Source organism: Rhipicephalus sanguineus, chromosome 7 (assembly GCF_013339695.2).
Source record: "Rhipicephalus sanguineus isolate Rsan-2018 chromosome 7, BIME_Rsan_1.4, whole genome shotgun sequence".
Classification (NCBI taxonomy): Eukaryota; Metazoa; Arthropoda; class Arachnida; order Ixodida; family Ixodidae; genus Rhipicephalus; species Rhipicephalus sanguineus.
In genome coordinates, this window is record NC_051182.1 from 77,251,421 (window position 1) to 77,276,988 (window position 25,568).

Sequence of the window (25,568 nt, forward strand, 5' to 3'; positions counted from 1 at the left end):
CGATGCTTTTGTAAACGGAAGAGTGGGAAGTCTACGAACGGAATTCGCCGCGTGACAGTGCTACGCACGTACTGAGGTGTCGCAGTAGTTGAGCTGGATTTCGTTTTTTTTTAAACCTGCCTCTATTTAAAGGATCCCAGGAAAGGGTGTCAAAATGTATAATTGTTTCAGGAAAAGGCGAAAAGGTTCATCGCAATTTGAGCTTTTTCCAGCGAGCTACATGCTATTTGATACATATCGCAAAAGTGGCGTTCTAGTTACTCACATTTTTGTTCAATGGAATCTCTCGCAATACCACCATTTACGACCGCTGCATTGACGATGGACCAAGCTTTAGGGACGACGCTACTCCGGTCGGTATAATAATTTAAGAACGCATCTGCCATTAGGTTGACTGCATTGCATTCCTTATAGCGACACTGCTTGTCGTTAGCTTCCAGGAGAACCTTCGTAGAGCCGACGACTTCTTTCACAGCATTGTCCACAATTTCTTTGTATGGCTTGAGGCTTTCTAGGGTGTCATTATCTGTAAATTAGGAAAGAAAATTGAAGAAACGTACTGGTGAAACAATAATTCTGTGCAGCAGTGCGTTCACATCTTGCATTGCAATTTGTGAGCACACACGTCAATTGGCTCGCCTATCTGCCCGCGCGGCCAAGAAGGCGGCACATCTCGCGCTTTTAAATGCCCAGCACATTAGCCTTGTCGTTCATCTACTGACTCATGTTGCATGGTCAGGCAGTGGTGAATACAGGCCAAAAACAAGATTGACAATGATCAAAACCAGTGGGAAATAATCTAACAAGTCGTAGAACAATGTAAACTACAGAAATACCCAGAATAAAAAAAAATTAATTCCAATAATTTTCCTAAAATCGCGATACTCGCTTCTGAAACATCCGGCTGATACCTGCGCCACGCAACAAAAGGTGCAAACATCTCGGCAAGCGCGCGATTGCCGAGGTGGTGGCACTAGAGCGATTACGAAGGGAATCGCTGGGTTGCCCGTGCTATACGATCCGTCAGGTTCCAATGTTGTCAAGCTGCATTAAACGCCGTATCTAGAACTGCACCAAGGCCTGCCCAAGGGCGACAATACCACAGGATTTAGCGCGGGAGCTCACTAATAAACGCCTGCAAGCGATGTAACGGCATCCACTCGGCTGGACTCGACCGACACCCTTGCTTCGAAAGAAATGAAATAAACGAAGTAGATAGAAGAGCTCGCTCTTGTGTGTGTGTGAAACACATCATGGAACCTCGGAAAGCAGTAGTGTACTTGAGCTTTTAATGCGTAAGGGATTTTATGGTAACTCAAGAAAAAGATTTCTCTTCCTGGCGCTGGCTCCTGCCCAAGTCGTGACGTCGCGTCGGCACTCTGCAAGCTCCACATCCTTTGCCTCAGCAGTGGGAGTGGTGTCTCCCAGTATAGCACGGGCAAAAATGGAAAAACTGTAGCGGACGGTGCTCCGTATTAAAATGAAGGCACGGCACATCACACCGACGAGTGGTGCCGTGCCTGCGGAATCGTGTGCAATAGAAGAAAGCGAACTGATTGGTGCTTACAAACGCCATTCTATCCAACATCGCGTAAGCGTTGAATTGAGGCCGGCGGACAGTATGCTTGCAACACCGATGAAGCTCGCTTTCTAGTGGACTCATAACATAAATATTCAGGTTCCTTACCCGCTGCAATAAGGAAACGATTTCGAAACTTGGTTCAATAAAACGCTTTCTCAACGAAACTTAAGAATCTTCACTGCACAGAGTTAAAATACTACTCGCATATTGTGAGGTATGGGCCCGTTTATACCTCAGTAGCTATACCCTAATAGGTATTGTTTGCAAAACTTACCTTCCTCATAACTCTGGTTAAGCAAAATCGGGTTACCAGACCACCGTGTAATGTTTCCAGAACTTTTGTCAATCTCCAGCTCGAGAAAGCCAAGATATTTTCCGAAGCGATAATCTTGCACAATAAGACATCGCCCGCCATCACTAGTGCGGTTGTATATAAACGGGTAAGGCCCTTCCTTTTTGTCTTTCTCAGGAGGCTCTCCTGAAAGAGAGAACAAGCACCTCATAAATTGCAGAATTTATTTAATCGAAGAGATGAAAAGGAAACAGAAGTTAGGACTAATAATAATAATAATAATAATAATAATAATAATAATAATAATAATAATAATAATAATAAAAACTCACAGTATCGCCTCAAGGGTGAAGGAATGAATGCGATAGCAAAGATTGCAATGTCAAAGGAAGAACGGCAAGCTGCTAGAAACTTGCTGCGCGCTGCTCAAGCACAATGGACGCAGGAAAAGAAAACACACAAGGCGACCGCAAATTAACAACTGTCACAGATCGACAGTTGCAGCGCGCTGCTCAAATAGAAGGAAGGAGGCACGAAAAGAACGCACATGTATACGTAGGACGAGCGCGAACAGTCACAGCTGTTACTTCAACTAACCCCTACTTTGGGCTCCTAGAGAAGATCGCTCCTTTCGCAAACTCGACCGCTGCAGCGAGCAAAGTGACCTTCATGTGGTCTCTAGCTGCAACGCAAACTTTGCGGTGAAAGCACAAGACGTACAAAACTCCCCTTGAGAGATAATCACGCGAGCACGGTCGACCACGCCCTGTATGTCGAAGTACAAGTCGAAGGCGCACTTCCCAACTCCGGCGATACACTAGACAGTTTTAAAATAGGGGACCCAAGAAATTTGCAATCCGTCAGGAGGCATGCGCAGAGCGCAAGCCATTCTCGGACTCTTGCGCTCGCGTTTTCCCAAAAACCTGCAGCGCCTTTTCTTGGGCGGCAAAGAAAACCGCCGAGCGCGCGACCTCAAGAGAGGAAAATAAAGACGGCGCTTGGCAGTAGCACGTGAAGCCATGGATCGACAAGCATCGGCCAACAAGAGGAAGAAGACTTCTCATTGGCGCGAGTGCGCGCTCACTTATCATCATAAAGACAGTCGAAGAGCAAGAGGTAGGAGACTTCTGCTTGGCGCGAGCACTGTCGGTTTCGGTGTTGGTTCGTGTACCGTGACGGCTGGACGGGCAAGCCTAGGCCCTAAGGTGCTTCGCCCCTAAATCCACGAAAGAGGGGAGCGCAGCACTAGCGCCAACTTTCGTGTTTAAACTACGTGTCATGTTGCCGGAACATGACAACAAATCCCAATTCTACTTATGGATACTTTCAAAGTAGCGTTCTGTCAATGTATGTACCAATTTATAGGCAATTCAAAATTGAAAGTCTGAGTGCATAGCCCGGTACATGCGAAACAGCGTTTTACGTGACAGTCAGTCATTCCTCAGATATATGTATACCAGTTTCGTGCACTTTTTGAGAGTGTATTACAGGACACGGCCATTTCTGCAGGATCATGCTGTTTTAAATATTATATAAAAAGAACATATTCATACCTGTGTAAAGAAAGGTGTTCGTGTGGCCTCCAACTATAAGGTCCAGATCGGGACAATTCTCTGCAATGGTTTGATCAACGTCAAAGCCGACGTGACTAATTAGAACAAATATCTTAACACCACTTTGGTTTTTGAGCCGTGCTGTCTCGGCATTAATGCTGTCGATTTCCGGAGAGTATTTGAACGCCACCTGGAAAAAAAAAAGAATATCACACTTTTAAACTCCCCCACATGGATAAATATGAAAATTCGTCTAACAGTTTGATCAATCTATAGTTACGTCGATTTATACTTAACAAGTGTCAATTTTTCAGATCTTACGGTGAATTTTAATGGCGTAATCAAAGTGGCCGACGAACTGTGCGCCCGAGCACTCCGCTCCGGCGGAGAGCAACCGAAATGAGATCTGCAAATGAAACACAATGAAACGGCGAAACACACACGCATAGCGTGTGTAGAGGGCGCTAGCGCACACCTGCTTCGCACGGGCCCAGCATTCCTCGTATTTCGAGCCGTTTTCGCCTTCACGGGCGCGTGCGGAGATAACGGGCACGGTTTGACCGCTCATAACAACGCGCACGTGGTACGCCACTCTCTGCGCACGCGAGGGGAGCTTGCGACTTCCGGTCATATCCGCCGCTTACCGCGGAGTAGAGAGAGCTGCTCCGTGGAGTGAATATGGCGGCGAGCTGCTCCACATCTGCCACTGAAACGTACAGGGAGCACTCTCAATCCGCCACTGGAACAGACTTGCTCCGAATGGAGCAGAACGAACTGCTTCAGGAAGGTCTCCGAATCTGCCAATGGAATTCACCATTAGACATAAGTCCCGGGTTCGATCCGGGCCGCGGCGTTGGCATTGCTATGGAGGTGAAATCCTATAGGCCCTTGTAGAGTGCGATATCAGTGTACTTTAAAGAACACCAGATACCGTCGTGATGATGACTTAGAGTGCCCGTATGTGCAGAAAAAGGGTGATCGTAAAGCTACTCTCAATCAGAAAGTAAGCTTTAAAATACCGCCATCACAGTGCACATTTATACAATAAACGGCCTGGAACAGATCCGAAACAGCAACCTATTTTGCGCCCCAGAACAAGCATATTCCTTGCCGATTGAGTTGAAAAATTATCTAAGCGAACGAGGGCCCTACTTAAGAAGATATTATAAATCTCTGCTTAGATAAACCACGCACAATTAAATAAATCATGCACCCACCAAATGTATATTAGCTTCCGCCAAGAGTGCAATTGTCTCACTGGGGTAGGTTACCCGAGAAGATTCTTGATCTCTGTTGCCGAAAAGCTCCTCAGGAGTATAAGGGTCACCAGTAGTCCACACAACCAGTTGAGAAGAAAAAGAAAATTGAAAAACTACGGTAATATCTTACGTTCCCAAAATTTCGCACAAAGAAGGTAGACCGACGAGTCGATGCTAAAGTGTCATTCTCCGCCCCCGTTAAACTCGCTGAGCTATGCCAAACGACGAATAAGAAAGGCAGAGAAAAGAAGTTTTGCAGTAAGCAACATCGAACCAAGTTTATTGCATGCAATGAAAAGTATTGTGCATCGCATACTATTTGCTATGTAGTATGCCATTGTGTAGGGCAATCAGATCGTTGCACTAACGACAGGCTGCGCGAGCACGCGAATAACGTTAAAAGTCAGTTAATGTGGTTGGTTAACCAATCATTGAAGAGATTGCGGATGTAAACCTACGTTCGAAGAGTGCGTCATATTGCCAGAAGTACAAAAGAAATGACGCGCTTGATCATAGAAGCGCATAATACATCGCAATTGGAAGATAGGTGCGTGAGTGAGACTTCTATAACATTGTCGGCAAAACAGATTGCTTTTTTGAGTGGTTGCGCCCGTGTTTGTTGGTGTTCCTCGGGACATGGACGTTTATGTATATCAAGTATAAAAAGGGTCCCTCTGCTTCAAAATGAATTGTTGAAAGTTTGCGCTCTGCGTGTTACGTCGTCACTTCTTGTGTCCCTGTCCTTTACGTGCAAAGTTACAACCACTATTTTCGATAGGTGCAAGATTTTATCTCAATGTAAGTCTCCCCTTACACGAGAAATCATCGAGCCAGCCGCCATATGACGTGCAGGTCAAAGCTGCTTTGGCTACCCTTCTGTAGCTTTGAAGGAAAGAAAGCTAACCATTCTAGAAAAACTTGCCAGGGCGATAGCGACCTGAGAGGGACCTGTGCACTTGTGTGATCTTGTTTTTTGCAAGCTGTTCAGTATAAGTAGATGGTGCACATGTAATATAAACATTTTGTTGAAAATTAGCGCCTCTGTTGATGTGTCCTCTTATCGTGCCCCTCTCCTTCCTGCGCTATTTTCGTCGACGAAGGACCAGCGCGCTCATGAAGAACGCCGACAAGAACGCAGACAAGAGCAGAGGCAGGAGTGCGTCCGCGAACGCCGCTGATCGTACAGCTTCACGGAGTAGAATGGCTCCTAGTTCTTTCTTTTCGTTAGACCTGCGCTCTGGCCTCAGGCTGTCCCGGCGGCTGAGTCTGACCGCTCCAAAGCAGTCTTCGTTAGATGCAATGGCTCATATAGATTTATTTTATTGTTAATAATAGATTCGACTTTTGCAACGTGCCTGCCCTTTTGAATACATGATCGACAACGTCCTTCGTAGCCCGCGGCCTCATATGGAAGACGTGTCTTCGCTACCTGGACAAATTTGCGTTCTTTTCACAAGACTTCAGGGCGTACCTGCAACACTTCGGAACTGTACTCACTTGCTTCAGATCCGCTTGCATGCCGCTAAATTTAAGGAAGTGTTTCTTTTGCGCACGACAGCTGCTTACTTTGCGTCATGTCGTCTTCCGATATGACGTCTGGGAATTTTGATGGAGGCAATGTGCTAGGGGCCCGTATACTGTGCGAAGCCAGCGCACTTTAAAGAACAGCAGATGGTCAAAACTTCTGGAGCCCTCTACTACGGCGTACCTCATAATCATATCGTGGTTTTGGGACAAAAAACCTCAGATATTGCATTATGACGTCCCTCCGTATTCCACGAAACTTCGGGCAGTTGCCGAGTTTCCTAAGCCAGCGACAATAAAGTATTTTGCAGGTTCTTCAGCCTTTACCCTTGTTTACCACGTTTCTTTCGCAAGTTCCCTCAATTATAGTGCCTTTGACTGATCCCTACAAGGGCCGCGACCTTTCAGCGTGGTCACCAGCGCGCGACGATCCATTGCGCAAACTCCGACGCATTCTTAGGTCACCTCCAATCTTGCAACATTTCGACCCGCTCGCCCGAACTTAATTTCACCAGGGCACTACTGGTGCCGTGCTTGGCGCTGTACTTGCCAAGCATAAACTTGGATTTGACGAGTAAGTCGTTGCTTATGCCATTCTTGCGCTTACCAAAGCCGAATCCAACTATCCCGTTGCAGAAAATGAGCGCCTAGCTATCCAATGAACCGTAGGGAGGTTCCACATGGTGTTCTGTAACCGCATCGAACGGCCCCTGGTTCCGCTCATCCTTGAAATGTCAATCCATTCGGCTCTAACCTGGTTATACCATAACCTGGAAGTGTCATAACCAGAGGCATTGCATAACCTGCTTATCGGCTCACCATCGCAGAGGCAGTGCAAAACGACTATGTCATGTGATAAATTGGAAAGTTTGGCATGTTGGTACTGGTTCTGTGTATTTCCTGTTATGTTTTCAGCCGTTTCATGCCATTTGCATTGCTTAAAATCCTTAAGTCGTTAGGTGACGGCATGTTATGTGACGTCACGGTAACTTCATAATTTTTTGTGATCTGTGACGTCATGATGATGTCATATATTGACGTCAATATGTGACGGTGATTTTTGCATCAGTCATATTGACGACGACGGTCAATTTTCGCGTTTGATGAGGCATCTAGTACTTTCGCCTTAATAATCCTTCGCAGGAATGTTGCAATGACTTTGTTTCAAATTGGGCACTTCTTTGAAATTCCTGGGTGAAACTGGGAAACGTGCCAAGGCGCATCAAATTTTGCAAAACTTCTTTTGATTCCGGCTGTGTTTGCCAGTTTCGCACATTTGTTTTCTTTTGTAGACAGCATAAGTAAAGCATGGATGTAGTTCGCAGTGATGCGTGTCCAAAATCAGCAGACAAAAAAATCACAGCATATCCACGTGGTGAATGATGATGAGCGGGGCGAAGCGAACTCGCTCTGCAGCACGGCGATGGCTTTGGCGCGAGCGTGGTCCTTCTTGATGGAAGATATTGTGGCTAGATTGTTTGAGAACCACAATCTGTTGCACACACCGCAACTATAGCCGAAACTGTTATCAAGGAAGTCCTGCTGGAAGCGCGCGTCGGCGCCTTCGGCCAGAGCCCGCCTGATGCGTTTTGCAGCCACTTCACGTGCTCGCACAGCCTCGGGCTCTGCCTGCCGGTACGCGCGCTTTCTCGCCGCTTCACGGTCCTTCACATTTTGAAGATCCGATTCGCGCCGCAGCCATGCAGCGTCGGCCTCGCGGGCTCGCAGCCGTGCAGCTTGTCGAGCAGCTTCGGCCTCGCGTGCTTGAACGGCGGGGTCTTCTCGCCGCAGCCCTGCAGCTTGCCGAGCAGCTTCGGCCTCGCGGGCTTGAACGGCGCGGTCTTCTCGCCGCAGCCGTGCAGCTTGTCCAGCAGCTTCGGCTTCGTGGGCTCGAACGGCGGAATCTGCTTCCGGCGTCGACGTGCAGCTTCGGCCTCGCGGGCTCTCACCTCAGGATTCTGTCTGCGAGCGCGCGCTGCCGCCGCCTTCCGTGCCCTCCGTTCCGCAGCCTTGTCTTCCATCTGGCGACCCCGAGCTAAAGAGAAAGCGTGCCAAGAGGGAGCCTCATGGCGCGTTACTTTAAAGTCCCTGAAAAATATAAAGTAGCGCCAACTGCGTCCCTTCGCCTCGGCCTCCTCTCCTAGCAGCTGCAGCAACGCCCCTAGGGTGTCCTCCGGGAAGCTTCAGATTTTACCCGCTGTAGTGAAAACCTCTTCTTTCTGCTGTTGTACCGGTGGTTGGTGCCACTGCCAGAGCAAGTCTTGGTGCCACTGGGCACAGCAGGTCGGCATCCTGAAGCATTCAGAACCACCGTACGAACTGGCTCAAGCGCGTTCGACCACGCACCGGTCAAGTAAACAACCCAGACGAGGACAAACAAGATGGCGCTCGGACAACCTTCTAAAAAGCTAGTGCGCCACTCCAGCGATTATTTAGCACCGCCTAGTTTGCAGTGACGCTGCCATCAGGAGCGAGCACTTTTGCGTGCTCGAAGATTATGTACCCTACGATTTTATGCTGTTGGACACCATGAAAAGACGCCACATGCTTCGGTATACATTACATTGCCGTATTTATTGCTATTAGGAGCTGGCTCGCCAGGTTTTAAGCTGGGGCGAAGTTCCGCGACGTAACCTGCATCCATCCATTCGAAGCCTCGTGGAACGCGAAGAGGAGCGCTACGCGCGTCGTGTCTTCCATCTAGCCTGGCCGTTAATTTTCACAGGGCGAGCGGGGAACGCGGTCGACAGCCATGCGAGGGTCGGACGGTTATTTTTAGGGCCACTTTGTCGTGCGCGTCTCGAGGGCAGTTTTCAAATTGAAAGAACATTGAGAGCGTTGCGTCTGCAAGTGTCGACAATGGAGAATCAGACGCTCTTATAGATATTTATTGTATATATATGCTTCATCAGTATGTATATATTGGTAAATTGTGTATATGGTTCATAAAAATTGTATATAATTCAAACCTTGTGTATATATATTTATATATATAACAACGTGTGTCACGTCTTCATATGATGGTAGAGGACTTGCGCGGAAGATTCACGGGTTTTTCCCGATCTTCTCCGGTCCAGCTCCTCAATCATCACTCACTTCGTGGATATGGCGTGAATTTTATTTCATTCCCTTTATTTAGCGGACTTTTCCAACTGCGTCACTTAGAACTGCAGCGCCCTCGGGCGCTCTAGCGGAAGAATTGCACAAGCTTCTCTTTCCGGCCAAGAGCCATGCTCTACGATCTTCGCAGCTCAACTAACTTCAACTGCAATCTACAAAGCGCACGAGTGAGGAGGCGCCTGTACACTGACACGAATGGCGCTACTTTAGTTATTTTTCAGGGACTTTACGTTACTTCTGAAACGTCGTCTTCTTCTTCTACTGCATACCAGAACGCGCGCAGTAAAGAAGAAAAAATGCCACACAGGCGAACACGCACGACAGTCTCACTCGTCAACGTCTTCTTCTTCTTCTACTGCATACCAGAACGCGCGCTTCTCACGAGCTAGAGGTGGCTACTACAACGCTACAAACAAACGGAGGATGGACAGACCCACGGCATAAGGAGCTTCGCCCCTAAAAGAAATCCGACACTAAATCTAAGACTCCGCTAGAGCGTTCCACACATTAAGTGTCCCTTCGACCACCGCACGCATTTTTCTCCAAAGCCTCGCAGGTCAACTCCTTTTCTCGTGCCCGTGCGCGAGAGGCATGCGTTGCGTGTCACAAGAAGCGCGATCAGGCTCCAGGCATTGCAGATGTTAGGAGAGCGGCTTGCTGGCTCTCATAGTAGATAACTCCTCGGGGCAGTCTCCGTTTTGCTCTCTTTCGTCCTCGTTCCATCTATCGGTTACGCCGACGGGGATGCCACTCGAGGCAGGAACGGGCGCCTAAGAGCTGTGCTAAACAAACCTCAAAGGGTTTCTTATTCGCCAAAGGTGGCTAGAAGGGGAAAGTAATCTTGCTTTTCGTGTCCGTCGATGTATTGATCCTACCCCGGCCTCTAACCCTCCGAAAGTTTCCTGCAGCTGACGTGGTCTCGAACTGCACCCAGGATTGGAGGCCTTGCTTGCCTTCCGTACCTCACCTGGCTTTCAACTGACTCCGGGATGGCACCCTTTTGACCGAGCGACGACGTCAGAAATTTTGGCGATCTGTGACGCCATGAAGACGCTATGTGGTGACGGAATCACGTGACGATCATTTTTTGCATCGCTGGTGTTGGCGCCGACGGACAATTTTTGCGTTTGATGAGGTATCTAAGGCTTTCGCCTGACTATCGGCAGGGCATGCGTATTCGATCTCTCGTGGAAGTGCCCTACAGCGATTACCGTAGACTGGGAAATAGACAAAGGACCTAGAAATGTCGAACACAATTAAGTTGTACCCTAAAGCGTTAAACGACGTACTTCACTGGAAACATTAAAGACACCGCGTGTGGTGTTCTTTCTTCTAGTGCGTGTTCTTCCACACATAGCAGCATCACGTGTATAGCAGTCAATAAGAACTATTGTATGGGGTAGTCGGGTTTGTAAGGGCCTCTATTCAAATCTACATAAACGCACGGGTATCTTGTGAATTAAGCACTGTGTCAGCGACTCCTCATCAAAATAGTTAAGTCCCGGGAATCGTTCATGCTACTCTGCCCTAGCGCAAGTGAACACTCGCCAAAACGGTAGTTCTATTAACTCCGTAACTATGCGAAGGGCTTGCTTGCTTGAAAACTACACGTATTATTTAGATTACATCTAAAAACTTGCAGCTGAACTTGCGCCCTCAATGCCCACTAAGCTTCGTGAGTTGTTTTACACCTCCGAACGTTTGGCACATCGGCATCTCTTCTTCGAGTTAGGCACTAAGAGAGAGAGAGAGAAGGAATGTAGGAAAGGCAGGGAGGTTAACTAGAACGTGTCGATCGTTTGACAAGTCACTGTCCGAAGTTGCTGCCATTGCGGCTCTCAATGCAGACTAAGTCTAGAGAGGATTGCATCTGTTTAAGTTTTCATCCAGCTGAGACAGACAAGATGCTCTAGAAGAAGCTGCTTGGAGCCCCAGCAGCCATGAAAGACGAACCTACCAAGGGACAAGGCGGCTCGAGGCGTAGCGAAAGAAGGGCTACTATGGCGCATAGGCAGCTGAGGCATTTGCCTCACACCCATCTTTGACTCCTTAGGTTGGAAAATATCTTTACAAAAATTTGATATCACATTTCATATACCTATACATCTTTACCTTTTGAAAAATACTACACCCTAATTGCTCCATTCACATGTCTCTATCACATGTACTTATCACCTGTGTTAAGGTATTTAATAGACGGCACTGAACGACAATGCGTAATGGCGACAGTCACGGCAAGGCAAGAACTCTCTGCGCGAGCGGCGTCCTTTCAGAAGACAAAGAGGACGACCCACTAGAAGGCGCTGGAGGCAGCAACCCATTACTATGTTCCAAGGCTTCGCTACACCTGTATTTTTATTTTCAAATCAACGCATATTTTCTGTCTTTTCTCTCTTTCTTTTCATCAGTCGCACTTTGCTGCTGTATTTTCATAATGGAATAATCCCATTACCAACATACGCTTCTTAATTTAAATTTGTGCTGGTTTTTTATATAGCCTGCATAAATCATAATATTGCGCTGTTGGAACAATCAGAAATTTAGAAGAAGCAAAATTTCATCCTCATCCGACACCTTACCTGGTTTAGCAATAGTCATTGTCTCCGTAGTGACAACACCAAGGAATGCTACTTGCGTCCCAGAAATGTTATATATGATACTTCTTGGGAGTGTGATGTTTTTCTCCGTAAACAAAGGTTCGTTTGACGTATTTAAATTAGTTCCGAGCACGGTTACATTTGCCTCCGCCATTTTTTCCAAGAAGGGCACCAACCCTGCTGGTCCGTCATCGAATTCGTGATTTCCAAGGCACTGAAGAGACGGAACAAAACAAGGCAATGTAATTAACATTGACATACATTTTTCGCGCGGTAATGATATCTATTGTAAGCGTGAATACTTGGATTTATAGTAATGTTCTTGCTCTTTCAAATTAGGACATTCTATGTCTGTTTCCAAAAGTAGACACAACTTAGCATAGTAGTCCGAATATTTAACAATGCCATTCGCTCAGTGTGTAAGCGCCAAGTTGTAGTCCCTAAATATAAAGTGCTCTAAAGGAAATGATTCCAGTCAGTTCTACCCTGAAAAAGCAAGCTCTTCACAGCCTGGAGGAGTAAGACAGAGATAGGTGGAACGCTGTTTTACAAACAATGTAAATATATTTACGTTTGAATAGAAGCTTAAGCGATTTTTTAAGGATTCATATTTGGAACTGGGGGAGCCTCACAATGTTTTCTTGCGATGGCAATTATATGGACACTCTCGGCTTGCTTTTGCCGTCGGCGCCGCCGTCATGCCCCGTATATACATATATATATATATATATATATATATATATATATATATATATATATTATATATATATATATATATATATATATATATATACATATATATATATATATATATCTGCGAACTCCAGCCTTGAGGTGGAGTCCTCGGCCATAAGAACCGCTGACCTGCTGCCGCAGCAAGTCCAGTGCAGGGACGGTGTCCAGGCGTTCTGGGCACCTGCTAACCTGCCGGCGCTGCAGGCACCGTCCGAGGGCGGCTCGACGGCACTTCCATACCGGCGCTTCTATGCATCCTGTCTGCACAGAGCACGGGATCATCCCGGCAGGAAATGCCGTCCACACTTTCCGTGGCATGGGCCCTGTTCCCATGACTCTGAAGACCAGCGAGCGGCAAAGGCTACTGATCGGGCTACCTTTATTCATGACATCACCGCTCTTATTGCTGCTACAACCGCCTACTCCGCGGCTCTTCCGGTGGTTCACCGAACGACGCAGCGGACATCATCCGCACGGCGGCGAGCCTGTCACAGCGACTCCAGTGCATGGCGTCATCTCATGCCGGGTTCTTGACCACCACCATGAGTGCCGGGGCCTCCGTAATCTCCGCGAACACCACCCCTGGCTCTCCAAGCTCCTTGCTCAACCACCTCATAGACAATATATATATATATATATATATATATATATATATATATATATATATATATATATATATATATATATTCGAGGAAAGATGTCGCCGGATCCGGGAGTAATAGCAAAAGCAAGGTGTTTGACGCACAAGTCAAAAGAAGCTTTATTCATTGCTTCGACCTTGCGGCGAAACTGTGACTTTTTCAACGACAGACGGAGAGTAAACGCGACAGGAGCTAATTGACCACTAAAGTTCAATGAAAAAGCTAAATTTAAAAAAAGCCCTAACATGTGCTTCTTAACTGTGTGCGTGCCCCTCATATGTTGTGTACTACGTTTTGCACGTGGATACATGCTAGTTCTACACATCTTGCCTCAATACAATAGGTGGCTGGATATTTATTACATTCCACTTGTTTTCTTATGTGGAATGCTTCTATTTTTTGGCCTACCATTTTATGCCGGGGTCGCCCAAGGATTATGGTAGCTACTAAAAAAGGCCTATATCCATATTGGCTTCAGTGGGTCCGGAGGGAAAAAGGTTTTATCTCCGTGAGCGCGGACTCGTGTTCTCTTAGCTGTCCTTTCAGGCACCTTCTTCACTCTCGTATTGAGGGCGCCTGATTTACGAAGGTGCTAGCATCTAGCGAACTTAAGTTTCATGCAGAGCATCTCAGATTGACCACCGAGTGCGGTTGTGCATAAATTAAAAAAAAGCAACCAACAAACCTAAAACAACATACAAAAGTCACAGTATTGCTTCAAGGTCGAAGCAATGACTCCGATAGCAAAAACTTTAAATGTGACACGAAGAACGGCAAGCAGCTAGAAACTCGCTGCGCGCTGGTCAAGCACAAATGACGCAGGAAAAGAAAACACACAAGGCGAGCGTGGACTAACAACTGTCACAGCTCTACATTTGCAGCGCGCTGCTCAAACACAAAGAAGGACACACAAAAAGAACGCACAGGTGAACATAGGACGACGGCGAACTGTCACATTTTTGCTTCAACTAGCCCCTACTTTGGCTCTTCTAGCTGGCAGAGTACTCATTTCGCAAACGCGGCCGCTGCAGCGAGCAAAGGGACCGTCGTGCGGTCTATAGCTTCACGCAAACTTCGCGGTGAAAGCAGAAGACATGCAAACGTCCCCCTCAAGAGATAAGCGCGCGAACACGGTCGACCGCGCCCTGTATGTAAAAGTACTCCGGCGAAACACTAGAGAGTTTTAGAAGTGGAGACCCAAGAAATTTGCGAGCCACCAGGGCGCATGCGCAGAACACAAGCCAGTTTCGGACTCTCGCGCTGACGTTGTCCCAAGACTCTGCAGCGCCTTCCTTTGGTCGGCGATACCTGCGGCTTCCAGCGGGCATCGATTCTGGTCACTAAAATAACACTTCATTTGGGTCTAGTTGGTACATATTACTCAGGCAAAAATTACAGCGCAAGAGCACTTCTTTGTCCTTCCTACTTATTCTTTACTTTTTTGTAGCTGCAGCCATCTGAATATTATTTATTGTCTTCGCGTATCTTATACAATCTCATCCTTGTTACACGTTTTAGTTTAGAGCTATTGTTGTGTACGCATGTGCTGTAAGGTTGCCTTTGGCTGACATGATTTGGCGTACGAAAGAATAAAGCAGTTGTTAGTCAGCGCTTGCGTCCTACATTTCTACGTGGGTGTCTTGTGCGTTTGCGCTGTAATTGTAGCCTCAGGTTTCTGGTGACGGTGTAACATATATACCGTGATTCTGGCTCAGCCGTCTCGTTTCTTCCCTCCTGTTGCATAAGCACAGAAGAGCTAGAGCGTTCCCACTACCTCGCGCCACCACGAGCCATGGGACGCTCTTCTTTCCCTGGCCGACTGGCCACGACTGGTGCTGCGCTACAACCGCAAAATGGAAGACTAGCCTGCGTCATCAGTGATACGACGCAAACGCAGCGCGGGCAACGATGCAGCATGGCCCGCGTCTCGCATAATTTTTATTTCGGCACGTGGGGCGTCCAGTGCGTTTCACCCATCACCGCGTGCATTTGTACCTACTGTTAGCATCCTGGAGTTGCAATGGCGCATGGCGTAATTGTCCACTGCCGCACGCTGCGGAGCGAGTGGTTGCAGATTCGAAGCTCCAGTCGAGCGCTTCGAAATTGTTTCTTCTAAATTATGTTTAATTGGGGCTTTTATTTATATATACATGTATATGCATATACGGCTTATGACGGCGACGCCAAAATCAGCCGAGAGTGTCCGTATCTTTGCTATCGCCATAAAATTACATGCTAGGGGTTGTCTATGATAGATAGGATATAGTAGCATACATTTATTACAGAGAAGGACCAATCAACTGTCAGCATAATTAGCAAAATAGCTGGATGGTGATAGTTGCGCGCCTAAACTTCAAAAACGAAGAATTTGGTTCGCCGTAAGTGAACATAGGTAATTGAAGTTTGGCAAGTATGCACTTCAAAAGTATAGTGCTACGTAGCACACGTGTAATAGGTCATGATAATCATCAACCTGACTACGCCCACTGCTGAGCAAGGACATCTCGCATGTTTCGCCAATCAACCCGGTTCTGTGCTTGCTGCGGCCGCGTTATCTTCAGAAACTTCTTACTCTCATGTGCCCACCCAACTTTCTGCCTTCCCCTTTGGAAGACACTGTCATGTACCGTCAATATTTATCGACTTTTCCATCACGTAGTCATCCATCCTTTATCATCGCGCTTGTTCGTTTATCATTGATGTTATCCTGGCGCACGTTCGCTTTGGAAGTGATGCAATTGAGCTATTGCAGGCCGCCAAATGTGCTTCGCCCGCGCATGGTCGCTCAGTCTCGCCACGTATAACGAGCCGGCTGCGTCGTCTGTGCATGTGCTTCAGCGCAAGCGATACGCTGAATCCAATCATGCATTATAGATATAGCTAGGTGGCAAACCAAGCCAAACATACCTTCCTCTCGTTAAAAGTAGCTTTGCATAATTTTCACTACTGACAATGATCAGTAACTCAGAAATAAGCACTACTTCTGTGAAGACACGTTTCACTTTCGTGTTATACCGATTCCTATGACGGAGGGATCAGACATGGTTTCTCTCTCTCTCTCTAGAAGTGGGAGCGGCATAAGTACAATGAGCGAGGAAAGCAGTCTGTGAATGAAAGGACTTGGGTGAAAAATTGGCCGCGTATCTGCGGGCTTTGCTGCAAATGTCGTCGAAAGACGATAGTCTTCTGCCCGCCGTACTACATGAGTTCTGATCTCATCCGCGGCCGCCCGTAATGCTCTTCCGAGGGCCGCTGCCAGGTGGCAGCACCATATCATTGGCAGAGGGCTTTTTCGTGCATAGCGTCGCATTTTCAGTGCAGCCTAAGAAACACTAGATCTTTAGAATTACGTATATATGTATTTTCTAGTAAAGGAACACACCACCTAATATTGACTTATTGATGTTGCGCCTCAGATATGCGCAATATTTTCTTTTTGATGGACAATGTTCACAAGTATGAACGCAGCTACCAGTTCAAGAAGGCTGGGCGTTCAGCGAGTGCTTAAACTTTGGCCGGGTGGCTGAATCGTGTGACAGACAGACAGACAGACAGACAGACAGACAGACAGATAGACCAAAATTTCTGCGTTCAAGTATCCCAAGAAAGACTATTGTCTCTAAAAATAGGCCTATAGCCGTTTCTGCTACAAGGAGACCCGTTTTTGTTTGCCATATATATGATGGAACAAATATTCCTTCGAACTTTATGTGTGGAAGCGGATAGGTGGCAACTGTGTGCAGACTAGGTAAGAAAGGGGCAGAGGTAGAGCGGTAATTCGCGCGCAACAATCCTCGTATTCTGAGGAGTTGATGCTCGCTACTTTGCAGCATAATGCGCAAACGCCACCCTAGCGCAGCTGTATGAGTCCAATGGCAGTACCACTGGTCAACGGCAAAACAAGTCATGTTTTCAGTTGTTTTTAATAGTAAAAACGGAATACTTACCACAGTGTCATAAGACATATTTGCCATTACAGCAGATACGATGTTGTACTTTAGTATAGAATACCATAGTGTTCCTTGGAAGAAATCTCCAGCGTTGAGAAATAAAGGGTTCTGAGTGGTGTTCTTGAGCATTCTTACCTGAAAGTGAAAATGCGTAATAAGGTAATGTTCTTACTCAATAACCCCAGGCAATATCCAGGTGCCTATGGAAGAAGGCCGATAAGTGGATAAATATATTAGGGCAATGCATATTCCTCCCTTCTGAAACTGCTTTTTAGCTCAATATCGTGGCGGGTTGGAGATGATTTTAGGCAGAACCTTAGGCGCCACGCTGCTCGGGGTGGAACCCACAGCGTGACTCTTGAAGTAGGCGGCAGTCCGTTCCGCGAAACCGTTGCCTCTCCGAATAGCTCAGGCTGCGCGCAACCGCTCACATTTATAAGAGCGCAGTCTTGGCGCTGGCGTTTAAAAGATGTGTATGGTTCCCAGTATCTGCCTTCGTAGAGTCGCTATTGGAAATAGTAAATGAATTTTCAGTGTACTAGAAGTTAATGCATCAGTGATAGTGTGAATAAACACTGATATGTCGTGGCAAAATTTTAGGGGCGAAGCTCCTTAAAGCGGCACCCGTTCGTCCCTCGTAGTCGTAGTGCGTAACCAGTCGTAACGCTAGTACCAGATCTTGACCTCCAAGGTGGTGCCGGTGGGAGATTTTTCCTGTCCGTTGTTGAACAATAAAAAAATTCGCAGCGTGCGCGTTAACTAAAAGCCGAATTCTTCTGTCTCTCATTCCCCATTAGCAGCCATTGGCATGTTCCAGTAGGAAACGTTAGTAGAAGTAGAAGTGTAAGTGTTAGCTAAAAGCCGACTTCTTCTGTCTCTCATTCCCATTGGCAGCCATTGTTTACCTCCAAGGTAGTGCCTGGTGAGATTTCTCCTGTGCGTGATTAAGCAATAAAATTTTTGTTCAAAACGCCGTTTATTGATGCAATAAACCAACGAAAGACGCCAGATGTTTTCTAAAAGCAAAATGAAAGAACGCCAGATGTTTCTAAAGCAAAACGAAAAGACGCCAGCTGCTTAACGAAAGACGCCAGATGTTTTCTAAAGCAATGATTCTCTAAACAATGAAAATTCACAGCGTACATATAAAATTAAAGTGAGCTGCAAATCGTCATAACTCTCATCGAACCTTCAGTATAAACGCGCCCGGTCTCACGTCGGTGATGATGTACTGGGCAGAATTCACGGAAGATTCGCGGTTTACCGATGAACCTCCGCAGCTTCGCCCACTCATCATCATTCACTCCGTGGATATGCTGTGATTTTTTTTTTGTAAGTTCTGTGGGCCGTAACATGCGTATATATTGTGGTCCTGCGCAAGGAGTTACCGGCCAGACACCACCTTGTTTAAAACGTTTCGGTGAGTGCCCCAATATTCCTGTTTTGTTTTCGCAACGATGCCTACATGTCTGCTCTGATAGACTGGATAACGGCGCCGGCTTTTCGCTCAAGGTCGCTAAAAGGCCGTCGACATCAGGAGTTGAAAGCATTTTATGCTTAAAATGAAATAAAAGGAGCGTTCTCAAACGCGTGGCAAATAGGAACACTGTAACAGAATTGTTCACAAAACTGCATAAAGCGAAATGTGAGCGCAGTTGCACGCGTGTATTCATTTTGCGACATATCAAGGCGAATAATTTGAAAGACATATGTATGCACGTAAACATAGAGGGTAACTTTTAATTATGGAGAAATATACTTTCGAAAGAGCCGCCACTTCCATAGGGCCCTGCGACCGAGCTACAGCGCTGCTGTCAGTCAGAGCCCCGAGCGGCTGGTCGCACCGGCAATGTCTTACGAGATTTGAGACGATCATCGTGAAGATAACAAGAAAGGTTTTCCTTCGGGTGTTGGATTTAAAACGAGTATCTTAACAACTGAACCAAGCACTGACGCTTTATGAATGAGAATATGTGGACGTTCTTTATACGGGCTCTGCATTTATATGATAACTAATACACCTATCTTCATGTGAATAATAATAGAATCGATTGACTGATTCATTTAAACTATATGAAACACCCATGCTTGATGAATGAGAATACGTGTTCATGGGTGCTATGCAGGATGGCCCGAGCTTCTCGGCAACACGAGTTTGTTCCGAGATCGCACTAGGGGATTCATGACAGGTAGACAGAGCGCAGCATTGATAAAAACGGCAACAAGAACGAGCATGGCGTCACAAACGTATGAGCGGTATTTGCAGCGGTTTTCAAACGAACACCGCGTGCGAATGTGTCAGCGCCGCCACTAAGTCAACATTTTAACAGTGCTGCAATGTCAGCGTGACTGTCCCGCTATCTCTTTGCCAACTGAACATCGCGCCTCCCACAGGCGTATTCGTGGGCATTTGTCCTCTTTCGGGCAGGTTCTTTCGTTCTACCTGCAGCATGGAAATTTCTACTCTCGAAGTAAAGAATGGCGCACACGCAGCACTCACGTGCAGCTCGTTTCGCTTCAATCGAGTATTACAGATAAATAAATGGACGCGTTACAGCAACTTACATTATACGTCAGAAGATTTCTCTGCAGTAACAAATCGGTAGAAACAATCTACACAAACAAGTAAATAGTAATATTTCTCGCCTCAAGTGCCACCAGGTGCACTTGATTCATGACAGTGAGTGGTACGTCGTGAGCGCGGTGAAATTGAATGCGAGACATCGTAGCCACGTGATGATATAATCTTTAATTCTTCGTGTGTGTGTGCACAGTCTGTGCTATGACTTTCCTCTCAGGTAGCAATATGCGATAACGCTTCTGACTAAATGGTGACGCTTGCGCTGTGGGGACCCGATGTTGTGTACGAGATGGTCGTGGAGTAATGTTAGATGTTTCGTCCTGGGTAAAGTTAAACACGGAAGCGTAGCCTAAGAGCACCCCCTGCTGTACAGACATTTCAGTAGGACGAAGCAGCTTGTTGAGCATAAGCTCACTGTTGGCACTATAGTCGTGCTAGGAATGAGGTGGGATTTCTTGACGGCCGTCGATAGTTAATTGACAGGTTTCTAGCAGTAGTTTGCTCATCGAAACTGGCTAATTGAAGTACTGCAGGCCGAGATATTGGAGGCGGTCCACAAGTGAGCACAACCGTCGACGGCGAGCACAGTGCAGCGAGGCACAATAAGGTTTTGCTTGAGTGCGTAAATAAAATTCGGCTCAGCTAAACCGTAGCAAGAACGCGTACGATGACGTGAAGAGCTTACGCGCACAAACATGGCGGTCTGCGTGGCCAAACAGGCATCTTGCTATACTGAAAACACGTCCGAGCTATCAACACTGCTGCCTTCAGTCAGTGAAGCGGGCAAGGGGCTGCGTAGGAACGTCGCGCCGCTTCCACAATCCAGAGTGGCACCGCATTCACGCAAGAAATCAATGCCTAGAATAATGTCATATATCGTACATGTAAGTACAGCGAATTGAGCTCTAAAGTTATGATTTCCTACCAGAATTAAATCAGAGCAAATTAGGCTCATCGTTTCCCCCCAAACACCTCGGAAGGTAACGTTCCGATTGCAAGGAATCATTACTTTTGTCCCAACGTGATGTTTAAAAGACCGGCTCAATATAGAAACTACAGCACCGGTATCAACAAGGGTATTCACATTGTCTACAGAAACACACACTTTCTTCTTTACCATTACGACACTACGGGGCCCTGAGGAGGAAGATTCTGCGGCCTCGGCCCCATTGGTCGCACTAGTTAGCATTCCAACGGCGGTAGTGATACTGAGCGACAACGCGGTGATGGGGATCGCCGTTGTCATGCTGGCGGTGGGGTAACGCTGCGGTCGGAGCAAGGGGTTTCAGCGCGTGCTGCGTGCTGCCGTTGAAAAAAACTAGGCAATGATCGGGGCTCGTCAGCGGGCGCACGGAGGGTGTACACATTGAATTTAGAAGCTCGCTCTTGGCGGCAGTAGCCGTATCTAGCGATGTGGTCAGGCAGCCCACGCCTGTAGCAAGCGAGGGCGTAGCCGCTTCTCATGCCCTGTGAGAAAAAACTCGCTATTTTGTAGAAGCTAGTTAGATCGCGGCTAAGCAGATCTCTGCGGTGCAACTTGCCTACGTTCCTGGTTTTCGAGTTGCCACTCACTCTTTTTTTCTGAAACCGCGCGGTGTACGGCGGGGAAGGCTCAGAGTTACTCTGACGCGACCAGTATACCGGTGGTTCAAGGGGACGTTGGTCGACCGAACACTGATGGCACACATTAGCTGTGTCCATAACTTGTAGCTGGGCAAGCTCTTCTTTAATAAAGACGGCAGATCCCACGCATTGTGGGGATCGACGTAATGCGAAGCAGCCAGCAAAGAGCTGCATACATCGTCTTGTATGTCATTGAGGAAAATGCGTGTCATGGTTTTCATGTTAACTCCTCTTATATATGTTCGTCACACAGTAACGTCGCGCAATACCAATTTCGGGGTAGATCAAGCTAGCGAAACGGCCGCCAGCGCATCATGAGCATGGCATGTAAGTCATGCTGTACATGACATGTGTGTCATGACTTTCATGTTAACTCGTGTTATTTATGTTCGTCACACAGTCACGTCACAAGATACCAATTTTGGTGTATATCAAGCTAGAGAAACGGCCGCCAGCGCCCCATGAGCGTGGCACGCAAATCATGCTGTACATGACATGCGTTGCATGATTTTTGTGTTAACTCCTATTATTTATGTTCGTCACACAGTAACGTCGCGCAATACCAACTTCGGGGTAGATCAAGCTAGCGAAACGGCTGCCAGCGCATCATGAGCGTGGCACGTAAGTCACGCTGTACATGACATGCGTGTCATGATTTTCATGTTAACTCGTGTTTTTATGTTCGTCACACAGTCACGTCGCACTGTACCAATTTCGTGGTAGATCAAGCCAGCGAAACGGCCGCCAGCGCTCCATGAGCGTGGCACGTAAGTCATGCTGTACATGACATGCGTGTCATAATTTTCATGTTAACTCGTGTTATTTATGTTCGTTACACAGTCACGTCGCAAGATACCAATTTTCTTGCATGTAAATCTAGCGAAACGGCCGCCAGCGCCCCATGAGCGTGGCACGTAAGTCATGCTGGACATGACATGCTTGTCATGCTTTTCATGTTAACTCGTATTATTTATGTTCGTTACACAGTCACGTCGCAAGATACCAATTTTGGTGTATATAAAGCTAGCGAAACGGCCGCCAGCGCACCATGAGCGTGGCACGTAAGTCATGCTGTACATGACATGCGTGCCATGATTTTCATGTTAACTTGTGTTATTTATGTTCGTCACACAGTATCGTCGCAAGATACCAATTTTGGTGTATATCAAGCTAGCGAAACGGCCGCCAGCGCACAATGAGCGTGGCATGTAAATCATGCTGTACATGACATGCGTGTCATGATTTTCGTGTTATGACTTGTCATTTATGTTCGTCATACAGTCATGCTACGCCATACCAATTTTGGTGTACATTCGATTAACCAAGCGACCAGGAGAGCACAAAGTCGTAGGCGGCTAGATAGATAGATAGATAGATAGATAGATAGATAGATAGATAGATAGATAGATAGATAGATAGATAGATAGATAGATAGATAGATAGATAGATAGATAGATAGATAGATACGCTCAAGGTCGCAGAAGTTCGCTAACAAATGCTTCGCATTCAAAAATCACAGCATATCCACGGGGTGAATGATGATGAGCCAAGCTCCGGAGAATATCATTGGTAAACGGTGAAACTCTTCCGTGAAATTCCCCCAGTACATCATATAAAGAGTGTGAAACACCGTCTATATATTAAACATAAAACTTTTATTCTACTGTTGATTTACGTGGTCCCTTCATTATCGCCGCTTTGTGATCGGTGAAATGCAGAGAAAGTGTCCGCTCCCGAGCGAAAGAGAAAGCGCGCCAAGAGCAAGCGCCTTGTCTGCCTCCACCCGGCGACTCCGAGCGAGAGAGAAAGCGTGCCAAGAGCGAGCGCCTTGTCTGCCTCCAGCCGGCGACTCCGAGCGAAAGAGAAATCGCGCTAAGGGCGAGCGCCTTTTACGATCGCAGGCATCCAATAACATTCGCCATTCGCATTCTACAAGTGCCATCTGTCATCTTTAAACAGCAACTCTAAGAAATACATGAAACGCCATCTAGTGAGCAATTCATTAAACTAGAGCTCTAAGAAATACATGAAACGCCATCTAGTGAGCAATTCATTAAACTAGAGCTGGCTACATACATACTACTACTACTACTACTACTACTACTACTACTACTACTACTACTACTACTACTACTACTACTACTACTACTACTACAGGCGAGGGAACGACCCACACCCTACGGAGCTTCGCCCCTAAAACTCGTCTTGTAACTGAGGAGGTCTCGTAATGGGATGGGATGCTGACACTTGCAGTTGTGATCGCATTATCAATTCGCCCAAATTTCGGGAGAAGTCTCCTGCTCTCCAGCGCTTCAGGAGCATGGCAGTGCTTTCTTAGATCGGATGGAGTGTTTAGGTCGTCTTTCGTCATATGGAACCTATACACGTCTTTGTGATTCCTTTGAGGAGATTACCCACCCTATTTTCCCCAGCCATGGTCGCACTCACGATTGCGCAAGGTTTCAAAACAGCCTTAATATAGATGGTACATGTTTTGTCAGGTAATTGAGCTCTGCCTAAAATCGTCTGCTCAGCTTGCTTGGCCTTAGCTGTCGAGTCGCCAAAACACTTGTTCAGTTTTAAAAAAAATATATCAGACACTAAGCCACAGAAGGCTTGAAACAGCAAAACTTGACGATTCTGAAGACCTAACTGATTTGCGCAAAAAAAGAACTACAGACAAAGTAGAAACAACAAACAGTACAGACGGAGCGCCTCTGTCGTGTCTGCCATGTCTTTTTTTTTTTTGCGCTAAACAGTCATGTCTGCAGTTAATACGCACCAACTAGCCCAACTCCCATCTCTGATTCTGAACACTAATCTTGTTTCTTCTAGATTGTTTCTAGGCCTTAGCTAGGTGATGCAGGTTGTTTTTGGGTTGCTTCTTGGTCGTAGCTAGGCTTAAGCTAGGTGATGCTAGGTTGTTTCTGCGTTGATTCTCATCGCACAGAGGTTCGAGTTAAAGCGCAGATAATCACAGACACGGCACGGATGTCCAGACAAAAAGACAGAAACTCGCGCTGAAACCAAGCGCTCGCATCTCTCATAGATATACGGGCACGTCGTCGTTGGCGTATGCCTACCATCACTTCGGGGTGTTTTCGCAGCCGCTGTTGCCTTTCCCGCTCCCTAGTATCCTCTCGTTGTGCATGCTCGGGGTCTTCGGCGTGCCGTCGTCGCTTCGCAGCCACTTGTTGGGCTAACTGTTGCCTTCTTCATTTTCAGTGGACGAGTGGTAAGTAGTGAGATTTATCCAACTTCTCTGGCACATGCTCCTTTGATGACGATAGCTTTATTTTTTATTTTTACTTGACCAGTGGTGACTAGTGGTATCTACCCAAAATCTCTGGCACATACCCGTTTGATGACGATAGTTTTGTTCTTTATTTTTAGTGGACCACTGGTGATTAGTGGTATCTACCAAATTTCTGGGGCGCATACCCGTTTATGATGATAGTTGTTTGGTATGGGGTGAACAAGGAACGACTTGCTGAACAGCTTTGCTGTTAAAATGTCCCGTGTCCTCAATGCGCTCTCATGGTTGTCGAACCAGAGAAGCTCAGTCTGGGCAAAAAAAAAGAACATCACATTTTCGAGCTTCATAACAGTGCTCCAGCGCTTGCAGCGATTCAGTCCTTGGTAGTGCTTAAGCCAGGCCTCAACGTCTTCATCCGGCTTCCCTGAAATGGTCCTTGGCTGACGCTGCGGTATCACGTAGCCAGCTTGCCCTGTGGGGTGCGACTGTTGCTTACCATCGGCTAGGTTGTTGTTGCCTTCTCCGATGTCATCCATGTCTGGTAGTGGCGGTGGCAAGCCAGTCAAGCCAGTGCTTCATCGCAAAACGGGCAGAGCTGGCTCGTCCAGAGCGATGTATCCAGCACCTTCCACCAAACTGTTTCCAAGGAATGGGTTTATTTACAGATGAGATGAAATGATACGAAAGCAGGAGCAGTGAAATGGCAGGTCAAGACATGTCCGGTTCGGCCAGCTACACAATCCAACTGCCGGCTCCACTACCCTTCCTCTTCTTCAGAATTTCGCACACCCGCGCATTTCCGTTACAATATCTTCATTGTGACCACCTGTCAACGGCCGAAACTGCGACACGTGT

At 46.9% G+C, this 25,568-nt stretch overlaps 1 protein-coding gene across 1 annotated transcript in view; it reads right to left on the minus strand.

The window, feature by feature from the left end:
* Positions 1 to 25,568, minus strand: part of LOC119399540 (5'-nucleotidase-like) — a 41,218-nt gene that overhangs the window by 10,747 nt on the left and 4,903 nt on the right. The window contains exons 2-5 of the mRNA XM_037666349.2: positions 17,251 to 17,388; positions 11,910 to 12,141; positions 1,857 to 2,060; positions 266 to 526 (exon numbers count right to left, since the gene is read on the minus strand). Of these exons, the coding sequence (XP_037522277.1) occupies positions 266 to 526; positions 1,857 to 2,060; positions 11,910 to 12,141; positions 17,251 to 17,388 (835 nt within the window). The remainder of the gene's footprint in view (positions 1 to 265; positions 527 to 1,856; positions 2,061 to 11,909; positions 12,142 to 17,250; positions 17,389 to 25,568) is intronic.